Source organism: Oncorhynchus kisutch, linkage group LG25, assembly GCF_002021735.2.
Source record: "Oncorhynchus kisutch isolate 150728-3 linkage group LG25, Okis_V2, whole genome shotgun sequence".
Classification (NCBI taxonomy): domain Eukaryota; kingdom Metazoa; phylum Chordata; class Actinopteri; order Salmoniformes; family Salmonidae; genus Oncorhynchus; species Oncorhynchus kisutch.
This window is the reverse complement of record NC_034198.2, coordinates 18,831,328-18,846,971: the sequence shown is the minus strand read 5'-3', so window position 1 is coordinate 18,846,971 and position 15,644 is coordinate 18,831,328. Positions and strand designations below refer to the sequence as shown.

The 15,644-nt window shown below is 46.1% G+C and overlaps 1 protein-coding gene across 8 annotated transcripts in view; it reads right to left on the bottom strand.

The window, feature by feature from the left end:
• Positions 1-15,644, bottom strand: part of myocd (myocardin) — a 146,478-nt gene that overhangs the window by 22,764 nt on the left and 108,070 nt on the right. For 5 of the 8 annotated variants that reach the window (XM_020460896.2, XM_031804552.1, XM_031804553.1 and 2 more), the window contains exon 5: positions 3,181-3,246. In XM_020460896.2, coding sequence (XP_020316485.1) covers positions 3,181-3,246 — 66 coding nt within the window. Of the gene's footprint in view, positions 1-3,180; positions 3,247-8,077; positions 8,475-15,644 lie in introns of those variants that run through there. The other 3 variants (XM_020460898.2, XM_031804557.1, XM_031804558.1) reach the window with 2 other exon arrangements.

Below are 15,644 nucleotides of genomic sequence, written 5' to 3'. Positions count from 1 at the left end.
CATTAAGAATGGCTGCTGGGTTGGGAAGACTAAGACATGAGACTACTTAAAGCATTTAAACTGGAACAACCAGTTCAGTAACGGGTGCAATACATCCAAGTAACATTGGATTTGTTTATCAAAATGTATGTTATTTATATTTGACTAGCATAAGATTAATCAATCAATCAATCAATGTACATGCAAAAACATAGATATTGAAACAAACCATTGTAATAATCAACCAGCAACAGACCATGCTGAGAAATATAATAATGATGGTCATGGTTGTGGTTTAACACTGGTTATTAACACCAACACTGGCATTCTTTTACATCAATGAGTGTTAATTTAACACTTACAGAGTCAATTTAACAACTGAACTCTAGAAATGTTACACTGAAAATCCAACACTGGGTAACACTGGCCAATTTGACACCCTGATTGAACAACAGTATTTTTTAACAACATCATAAAAAGCAATACCAGGGGGCATTCATAGTGGCACAAAGTAACACCACATCATCACCAAAACTGCCCTCACCAGGATATGAACACGGGCGATTTTGCTGTGAAGGTAGGCTGTAAGAAAGGAAAGGTAGAACGAAGGAAGGAAGGAAAGATGTATGAGCAATTGACTAGGGCCTTCTGTGTCCTTCCCTAGAGGGTACAGGGATCACCTGCTGGCCTGGTCTGTCCTGGCATGGTTTGTCCTGGCATAGCAGTGGTCATGTTGCTAACCAGCCACATGGGATGCGATGGTGAGATCACCGTCTGCTAATACACCATCTGCCCCGGCCTGTCACTCACTGTGTCCGCTACTCTCACTCTGACTCGCACATGATTCTAGCCTGACATAAGGGCTGCAGAAGCTTTATAGAGATGCATGAAGACCACATAAAAGAATCTCCAGCACAACACAGCTCCTTCATATCAACTCTCCACGTAATATAAAGTCTGTACAAACAACATATAACAACACTCTCCGTGACGTTAGAGCTGCAGATTACATCACTCTCCAAATGCAACAATTTAAGCACTGTCCAGACACCGAATAACAACACAGCAGGGCATTAGTGTTTTTACACAGCTCTCCAGACTATTATATCTTATAGAAACATACCCTGTGGTAGGAGTCAGTCTACTTTACAGTTGGCACCAAGTCAAAACATCCTAAAGCTAAACTAAAACCCGCTATTTACTTTCTGTCGAATTTAAACCTCACTTCAGATCCCGATCCTATGTGCAGTATATGGTGCTATTAACGCAGTAGAATAAACTATACAGTACTAATCATAGTTTTTCCATTGGCCCTATGGAATAAAGACAAAGTTCCACATCTAGGGAAATGGAGATTTGTGGTGAAACGACACACTTATCGTGTTAGAGGAGTAGAGGACTTAGAGAGTGTGTGTGTGTGTATGTGGACCCTTCCTTCTCTGCCAACCACACGTCAGATTGAGAGGCAGTGTCTCACTCTATGTGTGTGTGTGTGTGTGTGTGTGTGTGTGTGTGTGTGTGTGTGTGTGTGTGTGTGTGTGTGTGTGTGTGTGTGTGTGTGTGTGTGTGTGTGTTTGTTTGTGTGTGTGTGCGCGTGCGTGCGTGGGTGGGTGGGTGGGTGTGTGTGGGTGAGTGCAAGTGTGTGGACTCTTCCTCAGCCAGCCACAAGCCAGAGAGCCCTGAGAGGCCGAAGCAGCACTCTGGGATACTAATAAACACCAGATGTTCCCTGGGTAATATATACACACACCCTACGCCGTGTCCATCTCACACACACACATGCAATCACACACGCACACACTTGTGCACACAATACTGATAATGGTATTCTGTCAAAAATGATTGACATTGAAAAACAATATGATTAAATATGAGCCTTATTTACATAATAAAACTGCACAGAATGAGAAATCACATTCTCTCTCCATCACACTGTGAGAGGCTTGGATTTGGCTGCCTAGTCCCTTGTCCTGTGAAGGATAATACATTGTGTGTGTTTGTGTGTGTGTGCAACCAGTGGTAAGTGTGCGAGGGAACGGAATCCAGAGGCCCAGCATGGCCTATCAGTTTCTGGGAGTCTGCCGGAGATAAAGCAGCTAGGGGAAACGTGATTGGTCGACAGGGCAAATACTATTTCAGAAGAATTTTTCGATTGGCCGTTTATCTGCTGATTGTATGCGAGAGGTCCGCAGTACACATGGAAAGGTTTTTTGAAGATTTCTCTGAGTGCCGTCTATTAACACACATTCATGGGCAGGCCCCCCCCCTCCACACACACACACACACACACACACACACACACACACACACACACACACACACACACACACACACACACACACACACACACACACACACACACACACACACACACACACACACACACACACACTGTGGCAGTGCTAGGCCTCTGGGTTGAATTCCCCCTGCACACACACTTACCACTGGTTATCTCACTGCTGGAGCCCCAGTGAAACGAATGTCAAACCATGCCAGAGAGATAGCAGTCAACAACCCTCCCTACTACACTACAACCCCCTAACCCCAGCCTGCAGCCGGTTTATAAATACTCATACAAGTGCACTCACACAGGCTACAACTCTGGACTGTATAGTGGAGATGACTCGCGACTGGCTTCTCTCACAGACGTTAGCCAGTTTGTAATGTAGCCCTACTTTTATGAGCAGATGAAATATACCGGTTTCGTGTGTGTGTATGTGTGTGTGTTTGTGTGTGCCCTTTTCTACCTACCTGTCTCGCTGCCTGCCTGTCTGTCGGATACTCCCTTACTGTCTCACTGTGCAAGATGATTCATGGCTTCCACATAGATCACAGAGGTGATCATATATCCGCTATAACATATTATGGGGTTAGAGGTTTAGATCCTAGCTTAAACATTGTGTTATCAGGATAGATGGGTCTCTGGTTACAGTGTTAAGGACTACGTTGTGTTATCATGAGGTAAGTGTGTCAGCTCGTAGAAGCGAGGCCCATGTAGCGTGTCGTGTTTCATCGCCGCTGTCAGTTGCAAGTTAAATCTCTCTTTTTCTCTCGCTCTTTCTCTCTCACTCTCTATAGTGATGCAGTACATGGTGTCACACACACTTATGAGCGGTGTGTGTGTGTGTGTGTGTGTGTGTGTGTGTGTGTGTGTGTGTGTACACATGTGCATGACTTCGTGTGTAAAAGAGTGTTACTCACGAGGCATGATGCCTTGGTCTGCAAGCTGCTCTCGAGTCCTCCTCTGCTGAAGTCTTAACTGCAGAACTATAGGGGGAGAGATGGAGAAGGGAGGGAGACAGAGAGAGAGATGAGGGAGGGAGGGAGGGAGACAGAGAGATGAGGGAGGGAGGGAGACAGAGAGATGAGGGAAGGGCAGAAAAGGGCGAGGGAAGGAGATACAGAGGAGGGGTAGAGAGACTGAGTATGCTACTAATGTCAGATGAGTACCATAGCAGCAGAGAAAGTATAGTTATGGTTGTGTGACGGTTAGAGAATCGGGTTTGACAGTTTCATGAAGCAACATCAACGAAGTTTCAGTGATAGAACACACCACTGTTTCAAAGTTGTCAAAGTTCTGATGCTCCCGTCCTCAAAACAAGCTTCATGCCAATCTCTCTGTGTGCCAATGACGTAGAAGAGTTGCACAGACTAACAAAACAAGGAAGAAATGGCACTGTGGGCTGACAAATATTTCTGTGAACAGGATGCAGGGAATGATGAACACAGCTCCTGGCCTTTAAACAGATCTGCTAGGCAGTGTGTGGTCTGTCAGGGTGTGCGTCTCTCTGTGTTCTGACAAACACACTGGCCCATAACCTCAGCTGGAGGGTCTCACAGTGGCACCCTCCAGCTGATATTGTGGTATGATGTGTTCTTTCTTATGTGGATCTACTGATTCTCGTTGTGTTTCTCTTAAGGCTTATCACTCTTTAGCTGCTCTGGGGTTGGAGTGGACCGTTGACTGGACAGAGCTGCTACGTAGTCTCAGAGATCTGTTTTATCAATTCACCTAGGGAACACTGTGACACATACCGAGCGATGTTTGAGGAGTGGTGGACACTACCGATGAAACGTTTTTTGTTGAGAGAATGCCAAGAGTGTGCAAAGCTGTCATCAAGGTAAAGTGTGGCTATTTGAAGAATCTCAAATCTCAAATCTATTTTGATTTGTTTAACATTTTTGGGAGTTACTACATGATTCCATATGTGTTATTTCATAGTTTTGATGTCTTCACTATTATCCTACAATGTAGAAAATAGTCAAATTAAAGAAAAACCCTTGAATGAGTAGGTGTTCGAAAAGTTTGGACCAGTAGTGTGTGTGTTGGTCTGTGTGTGTGTGTGTGTGGTTTGGCTTTATCTCTCCCTCCTCTCAGGCCATCTACTTCTGTTTCATAATGACACACACACACTTCTCTAATCATCTGGTTGAGTTTACATCCCCGAGCCGTAACCTCCTGACCTGTACATCAGATGGCAAGAGCACAGCCATTCACTCTGACAGGACACTGTGACAAAGTATGTCACAGATACGGTTCAAGTCTAGAGCAAACCATTTTTCAGTATAGTAACCCTTCGAAATGACTTTGAATCTCTCTCTTTAGCTCCTCACTTCCTCTCTCTTTCCTCCAAGGGATCAGTACCCCACCGCACTGCATCCCAGCCAGGTTTAACACAATTATTCTTAACACCTTATGGATCTCTAAATATCTGATTCATATCTTATAAACAGCTCATAAATAGCCCGTCCAATTGTCCAAAGGGCCTGTGTTCCCCATGTCAGGAGAGTCTGTTCACTGCTCTGGTGATCTCAATTACTGGCATAGCAATTAACATTGACTGTACAGAAATGTCGATCAGTCTAATCAAATCAAAAAAGATTCTTGGAGCAAAAAGACACGGCAACACAGTCATAACGGCCACGGCACAGCTGTTGTCAAAGCAGCTGCGATGCTCCTGGAGAGGTCAAAGGGTATAGTTACGGGTTTCCTCTAAAGAGGAGTTCCCCAAACAAGACTACGGTTTCTAACATTTCTTAAAGCTGAGCTCTCTCTCTCCCTCTCTCTAACTCTCTCTCTCTAACGCCTTCCACACATTCACTCACAGTGCCAATAAACACGCACCCTTCTGCTTCCACACACTGTTTAATTTATGGCATTAGGGCCAATCATTTTCAGATCCATCCTCACCCTGTCCTTTGCGATTCTTGGAAGTGTGGTGCCTGTCAGTGTGTAACAGAGTTGGCTCTGAGCTGAGTTATAGTTACTTCCCTGCTTTATATTACCAACAACTGGCCCTCTGAAACCCCACAGAGATAGCACAGACACACCAGCGCTACTGTTAATCACAACTCAGTTCAGGGAGAGAGAGCTATAGAGATACAATACACAGAGTTTACGTAGGGAAGCTTGGTGTTCCAACTGCCAGGTCGCAGTTGTAAATGAGAACTTGTTCTCAACTAGCCTAACTGGTTAAATAAAGGTGTTCTCAACTAGCCTAACTGGTTAAATAAAGGTGTTCTCAACTAGCCTAACTGGTTAAATAAAGGTGTTCTCAACTAGCCTAACTGGTTAAATAAAGGTGTTCTCAACTAGCCTAACTGGTTAAATAAAGGTGTTCTCAACTAGCCTAACTGGTTAAATAAAGGTGAAGAAATACATGTCAAAAATCATTAACATGCTAGATGGACACTACTGGAACGTTATATCAGGGTTTACAACAAGGTTATGTTAACCCTAAACCTAAACCTAGTTCCTAACTCTAACCATATACACAATTCTACACAATTCTAACCCCAACACTAATTCCAACATTAACCCTCAACCCCCTAGAAGTAGCATTTGACCTGGTGGGGACTAACAAAATGTCCCCAGACAGTAAGAATTGTGGGGGACTTCTGGTCCCCACTAGAATAGTTAAACATATCCACGTCCCCTAGGACCCCTCTGAGATCCTTATCCCTCGCTGCTAGAATATCTCACCCGTAGTAGTTCCCATAGCTTACTGTTGTCGGTGTGAGCATGGAGCTGGCAGTAGTAGAGTTGGGAGTTTGAGTCCAGCATAGGTCACTAAATAAATGTGTTAACTGCGTGTTCACAGCCTAACACAAGCCTCTCTCTCCTTGACAGCCAACCAGACAAGGACCGAGAACATTTCAAACGTCATTTATTGTCCTGGCGACATCCATTTCCATTGACTGGCCAACTTCCTCTAATAAACTGGAACTCCGAACACATAACATACATGAAAGGGCTGCAACATTACATCACAACAACAACAAAAAACACATCCCCAACTGTAATAATCTCAGCCAGGCTCTCCGTCTCTCTCCGTCTCTCTCCGTCTCTCTCTCTCTCTCTCTGTGACCCAGCATGTCAGACTAAACACTCTCCCCACGTCAGCAGTGCAGTAATAACTGGTCTATAAGCCTAATGTGTGTTACACAGCAACACCAAAACACCAAATCCCTGAGCCGCTGCCGTGTGAAAGTCTCTCTCTCTCTCTGACCATACCACTACAATGACTTCAGCCTTTACATCTCGCTCTCTCCCCCCAGAGCCCAGAGGTCATTTCCCAGCGCGCGGTTGCTGGTCTAAACAACACAGAGGAAAAGCACAATTTGGCCTGCGATTGCTGGTAAGCAATTACCGCGCCGAGTGCAGAGAGATTTGCTCTGGAGTCAAATAAAGAGAGAGAAAGAGAGTTGGCAAAAGCCTTTCAAGTATTGTTGTTCCCTACGTTTTGTTCACAGTGAAATGAATCACTGGATAAAATGCTGCTTGACTATAAACCGTGTGTATCAAACTGTGACAGCAGGACATGGAGAAAGTCCCAAGCATTAGACTGGCTGTGTCTCTGGCTGTGTCTCTGGCTGTCAGTGACATTCCCTTCAGAGAGGGGGCAGTATTGTTCACAGTACAGACATATACATAGAGACAAAAGTTGCAAGATAAAGAGTAGACTGCATATACAGGAGACATGGGGAGAAGAGAGAGAGATGGAGAGAGACGTTTGTATGTGTGTGTGTGTGTTTAAGTGTATGAGAAAGAACAGAGATAGAGGGAGATACAAGGAGAAGCCCGAACAGCTGCTGTGTGTTAGAAGGGTTTAAAATCAGTACTGTAGTCCACACTGTTCTGAGACAGGCAGGTAAGGTCACCAACACACACCACACATACACACGCGCACACACACACACCGCTCTCATCACAGTCTAATGCTGACAACCTTTAACCTCCCACTACTCTTTCTTCAAAAGCAAACAAGTACGTGAACCTGTACAAGAGAACTCTTGTAAACAAGTGCACAAGGTTGGGGTCGATTCCAATTCAATTCAAATATATTATTTTCAATTAGGATTTTAGCTGTTCTTGAACTGGAATTTTAGTTCACGTCCCGAATGAACAAAATCTAAATGGGATTGATCCCAACCACACACGTACCCGGGGTCACGTGTTTTGACTTCTACGAGCGGCTCAATAACAAAGCACCTATACACCAGAGCATCCACAGAGCAGAGCAACGTGATGAAAGGGTGTCACCTCTGACGGGTGGTATCCTCCATCAACTCTGTGATGACGGAGTCCCTCTGCTCCTCCTCCACAACATTATCAGCCGGCCCTACTAAATTACACACACCTGTCATCCAACCTCCTTCATCCTGCTGGTACGTCTCTGTGCTCTGCTGCACGGGAGGCAACGCCAATCACACTCTACCACAGATGAAGCATAAAGAAAGAGCATGTACCTGTACTACTGTACACTATCAACAAAATACAAGTACTGACGGTGGGACAATGGGAACAAATACATGTTCCTTTCTTCCACGCCAGTGCAAACATTGTATCATATGTTCATGCAGTACATCAACAAAGTGCCAGTCCAAAGGGTTGGATGGACAAATGAATGGACAATTGCATAGTTGATTACCGATAGGTGAGTAGACATGAAAAGACACACACACACACGCACGCACGTGCGCACACGCACACACACACACACACACACACACACACACACACACACACACACACACACACACACACACACACACACACACACACATACACACACATACACACAGTATAGGATCTTACCTGATCTAAACTTGCTTCGTATCAGTATGGAGTGTTCAGAGCCCAGTAGAGTCATAATGTCCCAGTATGGTTCCAGTGTTCAGGAGGGAAAAATAAAACTGGCACAAGCGACGGAACAGGACACACAATTTCACTTCAATGACCCTGCCTCTTCCTGGGACCGGAGACCGAGACCGAGACCAGAACTGGCCAAACGCTCGTCATCAACAACACAACAGCTATTACAAGAAAATAAGAAAAAACGGTGGTGTAGCTCTCGTATCTCTTCACTCCTCTCTCTCTCTCTATTCTCTTCTCTATCTCACTCCTTCTCTCTCCCTAGGGTAGCTGTGGGAGTCGGACAGTGAGGCAGACAGCCAGGCTTTGGTCCCATGTAGCTCTGAGCTCTGAGTCTCCACGCCAGAGAGAGTAAGTAGAGTGATATGCCCTCTGCTGGGAGGAGCTAACCACTGAGGCTTCCCATAGCCCCTCCCACAGTTCCCCTAACCCCTCCTCCAGTAGGTAATGATGTCCTCTGCACAGAGGGACTAGGAACTAAAAGTTCCAGTAGCTCCTCCTCCTAGGGAGAGGGAGCCAAGAGGACTCCAGGCTGGAGGGCTGGACTGGAGACTCCCCCAGACCTTCTGAATATGTTACTGCTCTGACACAGACATGCTTAGACACACACAGATACATGTACATAGACAAACAAGCTGATATACTGACTGTACACAGACACACAACCCCCCACTCCAACAAAACATACACAATTCCTTTTGACTATCACACAAGGGAGGAATATAAAGCTTTAAAAAAAAGGCACACTACCTGTGTCATAATGACTGACGTTGATGTGTACAGTGAGAAGTAGTATGACTCTCTGGTTAATAATCAACAAGGCTTCCCTTCCTCCATCTCCCACATACCAGCCTAGCATTTGTCAGTTTCTGTTCTCTCTCTCTCTCTCTCTCTCTCTCTCTCTCTCTCTCTCTCTCAACACGCACACCAATCTTAGCTGTGTGCCTGCTCTCCTCAGAGACGACATTAAAAGCTCCCCAACAACTGTTTTAAAGATCATTCAGGGCTAGTCTTACACATCTCTCAACACTCAACCCACTCACATCATCACTCACCTATCCATTCCCAACTCCTCGAGGCCTCGTTCAGCTCAGATCATATAAACTGACATACAGCTACAAAACGTTTACTATCCTCAACTACACTCACAGAGGCCTTTGCTTCGGGACCTTCAGCTAGCGTCAGACTCCTATAACATCTTAGTTCAGTTCCACGTGGTCGTAGCTGGTGTCCATGGCTGCTGTTGGTCTGACAGGGCAGCAGGTGTTAGTGTGTGTGTTGTTTCAGAAGGCTACTGTTCTTCTCCCTACAGATGAATAAGCCTTCACCGACTACAGCTGGGAATGTGGCTGAACGCTCCTGATGCCACTGTCATTGTGCCTTAGCCTTGGCTGCTCCCATCCCGGGGTCCTACAAGATCTGGCCCAGTTCATACACAGCTGCAAGCTGCACACATCAAACCTATCCAAAGTAAAAAACACAGTGTCGGATAGACTACATCTCCTCACAATGAAATTCCTGTAACCCCAGCGGAACATTTGACACAAAAGGCTACTTGGGTTTAATGACTAAGGAATTCATACACACACGTTTATTAATTTAAAACAATAAATGACATTAAATTGAAAATCGTAGCTGCTGGCCATGGCTATGACGTGTGTTGGACTGGACTCTCATAGACTTACAATAGTAAAGTCAAATATTTATGTAAGGACATCTTGGGCTGCAAATCCACTGGGTTCCCTCTGACAGTCCTGGGCACTCAGTGCCTTACACACGCACACACACACACACACACACAGACACACACACACACACAGACACACACACACACAGACACACAGACACACGCACACACACGCACACGCACACACACACACACACACACACACACACACACACACACACACACACACACACACACACACACACACACACACACACACACACACACACACACACACACACACACACAGCTCCTGGCCTCCCTAATTAGCAGGTGAGAGTGCTTAAAGGGAGGGTTGGTGGTTGGGTCTGACAGTGTACACACAGCATGGGAGGGAGATTCCTGGGGAGGTCACCCAGTCCTGGACTAATTCTCCCCTTTAATTGGGCCGTGTGTCAACGGACGTGACAAGTCTCATCTGACCTGTCTGGAGCCTCCGTATACTCTGTGTGTGTGTGTGTGGTGTGTGTCTCCTCAGGAAGAGATTCATTACCTTGGGGTTATGATTTATGTTTGTGTACATGGTACAGCATTAACTGGCCAACATACCCTCTACACAGTATAATGGTCATTTTAGATACGCTACACTGTCATAATACAAGTCATGTGTACTCAGTGCCAATAACATACTGTACTGTTTTTCAGCAAGGTTAATCAAGAACTACACTAGTGCAGACAGCTTTTTCAAAAAAGGAATATTATGAACATTTAGTGTACACTTGCTTTCTAGTGTTACAGACACAGGGGGAAATGTCTCATTTAAAAGTTGAGAGTTCAAAAAAAATTGAATAATTTGAAGTGAAAATGATGTATAAAACCTAGGATGAACTTTGACACAATGACTAGTCAGACAAATCAACAATAAAGTTTGCATGGATGAACTGTACAGAACAGTTTCTTTCATTTCAAAACAATGGCACTAACCCAGCCTTTGTTCAGTTCACGACACTCTTAGAAGTAAAGGTGCCTGGAAGAACCTTCTGGCTTGCCACACCGGCGGAACTTTTCCAGCTGAAAAAGGGGTCTTTGAGGAACCCTTTGGAACCTTTTTGTGATGGGAGGGGTTTCATTTGTAATAATATAGAGATGGCAGCCTATCAGATTGGAGGCGTGACTTTCACGTAGTTATTTTTGGTCAACCGTTAGCGTAAATGTAATCGTGTTAAGTTTGTACAATGCAAGTTCAAATGTTCCTTGAATATTTATGCATGTTACATATTCTAATATAGTATTAACATTGCTGATTCCCACTTTGGGATTTGCATAGGCTCTTGAGGAAGTCATACATTTCTGTCAGCCTCACTGAAGCTACAAATCTGCCTGTGTTTAACCTTAACATGTGATGACAACACAACAGAACAGGCGAACAGGAATGACATGTAGTAAGCCACGCCTCAATTCAAGGCTTCCCCCAGGAGCCCCTCAACTAACCAAGGTGCAAATATGAACTATTGACAAGCAATTGTTACTTGAGAAACTCAAGTATAGCCACTGATAGGAAGTCTTGCATCATTCACATCTTTGACATACAGCCTCTCTGTGCATGGATTCCAGTTGTCCCTCGGCCATTTGTCAACCAGTGTATGTAAAGGAAGTGTGGTGGATTGTAGTAGTCTGAATCATATCACAAGTGTTTTATACCATGGTAACTATCCTCTCCCTGCTCCCTATCCTCCCTCCTCCTCTGGTCCCCCAGGAGAAGCAGCAGCCTTCTGGACTGTGAGGCAGACTGGAGACTAGAGACAGAAAAGCAAAGGAAATCACTGTGTCTCCCCTAGAGGAGACCTGGGCCAGGGTGAGGAGGAGAGGAGACGCAGTAGAGGGGAGAGGAGGGGAAGGAGAGAGTGAGAGAGGAAGGGGAGAGGAGGCCAGAGTGAGTGAAGAGGTTTGTCATGGCAGAAGTGGCCTGGAGACGGTGGGGGGTCTGAGGTGTGTATGTCTGTCTGCAAGCGTGCGTCGGTGTGTGTGCGTATATATTTCCAACTGTTCATGCATGTGTGTGTGTGTGTCTGTGTGTATGTGTAGGGGAGGGCAGACATAGCAGCCGTCCCAGCCCTAACAGCAGCAGCTGGCTCTTATCTGTCTGAGAGCCATAGGTCTCCGTTTCAGACGGGACTCCTTTAATGGCTACACCCCCTCTGCTTACTGTCCCTGGCCAGGCCCACAGTACCAGAGAAACATGTACACTCTCCTCAGGTAAACACTCCCAGAGGAGGACCAATTAAATCATATATCAGAAACACAAGCCACGCAGGACTACCAGGCTGGTTTACATAGAAGCCACGCAGGACTACCAGGCTGGTTTACATAGAAGCCACGCAGGACTACCAGGCTGGTTTACATAGAAGCCACTCAGGACTACCAGGCTGGATTACATAGAAATCACGCAGGACTACCAGGCTGGTATACATAGAAGTCACGCAGGACTACCAGGCTGGTTTACATAGATGCCACACAGGTCTACCAGGCTGGTTTACACAGAAGCCACGCAGGACTACCAGGCTGGTTTACACAGAAGCCACGCAGGACTACTAGGCTGGCTTACATTGAAGCCACCCAGGACACCCAGGTTGGTTTACACAGAAGCCACACAGGACTACCAGGCTGGTTTACACAGAAGCCACGCAGGACTACTAGGCTGGCTTACATAGAAGCCATACAGGACTACCAGGCTGGTTTACATAGAAGCCACGCAGGACTACCAGGCTGGTTTACATAGAAGTCACGCAGGACTACCAGGCTGGTTTACATAGAAGTCACGCAGGAATACCAGGCTGGTTTACATAGAAGTCACGCAGGACTACCAGGCTGGTTTACATAGAAGTCATGCAGGACTACCAGGCTGGTTTACATAGAAGTCACGCAGGACTACCAGGCTGGTTTACATAGAAGCCACGCAGGACTACCAGGCTGGTTTACATAGAAGTCACACAGGACTACCAGGCTGGTTTACATAGAAGCCACGCAGGACTACCAGGCTGGTTTACATAGAAGCCACGCAGGACTACCAGGCTGGTTTACATAGAAGTCACACAGGACTACCAGGCTGGTTTACATAGAAGTCACGCAGGACTACCAGGCTGGTTTACATAGAAGCCACGCAGGACTACCAGGCTGGTTTACATAGAAGCCATGCAGGACTACCAGGCTGGTTTACATAGAAGTCACACAGGACTACCAGGCTGGTTTACATAGAAGTCACGCAGGACTACCAGGCTGGTTTACATAGAAGTCACGCAGGACTACCAGGCTGGTTTACATAGAAGTCACGCAGGACTACCAGGCTGGTTTACATAGAAGCCACGCAGGACTACCAGGCTGGTTTACATAGAAGCCACGCAGGACTACCAGGCTGGTTTACATAGAAGTCACACAGGACTACCAGGCTGGTTTACATAGAAGCCACTCAGGACTACCAGGCTGGATTACATAGAAATCACGCAGGACTACCAGGCTGGTATACATAGAAGTCACGCAGGACTACCAGGCTGGTTTACATAGATGCCACACAGGTCTACCAGGCTGGTTTACACAGAAGCCACGCAGGACTACCAGGCTGGTTTACACAGAAGCCACGCAGGACTACTAGGCTGGCTTACATTGAAGCCACCCAGGACACCCAGGTTGGTTTACACAGAAGCCACACAGGACTACCAGGCTGGTTTACACAGAAGCCACGCAGGACTACTAGGCTGGCTTACATAGAAGCCATACAGGACTACCAGGCTGGTTTACATAGAAGCCACGCAGGACTACCAGGCTGGTTTACATAGAAGTCACGCAGGACTACCAGGCTGGTTTACATAGAAGTCACGCAGGAATACCAGGCTGGTTTACATAGAAGTCACGCAGGACTACCAGGCTGGTTTACATAGAAGTCATGCAGGACTACCAGGCTGGTTTACATAGAAGTCACGCAGGACTACCAGGCTGGTTTACATAGAAGCCACGCAGGACTACCAGGCTGGTTTACATAGAAGTCACACAGGACTACCAGGCTGGTTTACATAGAAGCCACGCAGGACTACCAGGCTGGTTTACATAGAAGCCACGCAGGACTACCAGGCTGGTTTACATAGAAGTCACACAGGACTACCAGGCTGGTTTACATAGAAGTCACGCAGGACTACCAGGCTGGTTTACATAGAAGCCACGCAGGACTACCAGGCTGGTTTACATAGAAGCCACGCAGGACTACCAGGCTGGTTTACATAGAAGTCACACAGGACTACCAGGCTGGTTTACATAGAAGTCACGCAGGACTACCAGGCTGGTTTACATAGAAGTCACGCAGGACTACCAGGCTGGTTTACATAGAAGTCACGCAGGACTACCAGGCTGGTTTACATAGAAGCCACACAGGACTACCAGGCCGGTTTACTATACATCACCATTGCAAATGACATGGAAACAAGGAAATCTCAGAAAATTGTATTTTAGAGTCTCCTGTTACTCCTATTACAGTACATGTGTTATCTGGGAAGAGAGGGACACTGCAGGGTGATAATAGGTCTGATTTTAGGCTGGATTAGTCAGCACTGATAGGCCTGAGAATGATTCATACTTTTATCAGAGCAAATCGGCCTTATCAGAGAAACACAAACGTTCTCACGACCAGAGGGAAGAAATGGGGAGACAGAAGAAGAGAGGGGGGGAACATAAACGACAGAGTAGCACAGACAAAAAGACTGGGGGAAAGGTAGAGAGAGTAATAGAGGCAGAGAGAAAGAAGACAGAGATAGCAAGAAAGTGAGACAGTAAGAGAGATAGAAAGAAAGGGAAAGAGTGTTTGAGACAGATTCAGTGCCAAACGAGGGTTAAACCCCAGTCTGGCGCTGTTCTGTGCTGGGTTCTCATTAAGGTTCCAAAGAGAACACAGAGAACCCAAACTAGACGTGACAGATAGGAGGGCTGGGGCCAACAGATTCCCAGGACTACTGTAACTCTCTCTTTTAATTTTTGTCTCTCGCTCCCTCTTTCTCTATCGATGTCTCTCTGACCCCCTCTTTTCAACATTTCGGACTCTTTCTTAACCTGCCCCCCTCTCTCTCTCTACACTCTGTCAATCTTTCTATTGTTCTCCCTCAACCTCACAGACCCTGGGATCAGAGAGTTGAACGTGTGAGCCGGGGCTATCTTTCCCTCCCCTTATCTATCCTTATCTCCCCTTTCTCTCTCCATCCATCTCTCTCGCAGTCCCTTGGCTGCAGCCAATCTGAATGGAATCCCAAAACACAACAACGGGTGCGATCACACCATCCCGGACCCAGATTGAAGCCGTCTCATGCTAAAGCAAAACAGCAGGGATATTATTTGGTGTCTTTGTGGTTGTTTAGAGTTTGGCAATTGACTTTGCCTCCACTTCAGTCTGGGACGGCTGGCACGTGGCCACAAGGAGAGGAGGAGAGGAGGGAGAGCAGCGAGATATGCCTGGAGGCATCAGTAGAGAAGGCCCTGCTTCACTACGGCTTAGGCCTAACTCCTGGTTATTATCGTGGGCTTTGCGAGGTATTCCCAAAAACCTCTGTACACTTTAATATCTGAAAATGCAATAAATAAATGTGTGTCTATGACTAATAGTTTTTGATGGATGGAAAGCACTTCAAAAAGAGATACGATTTAGGCTATTCCAAAATGAGATTCCTCTGGCTTCAACAAGTGAGTATCAGACAATCATATTTGGAGCTGCTGGATCGGGAGTCATTAGTTAAGACTTAAAGCATGAGGCTTCCAGTCAGTGTCATTCCTGTCACTCTCACCAGCCCTCACAGACATGAGTTGGGA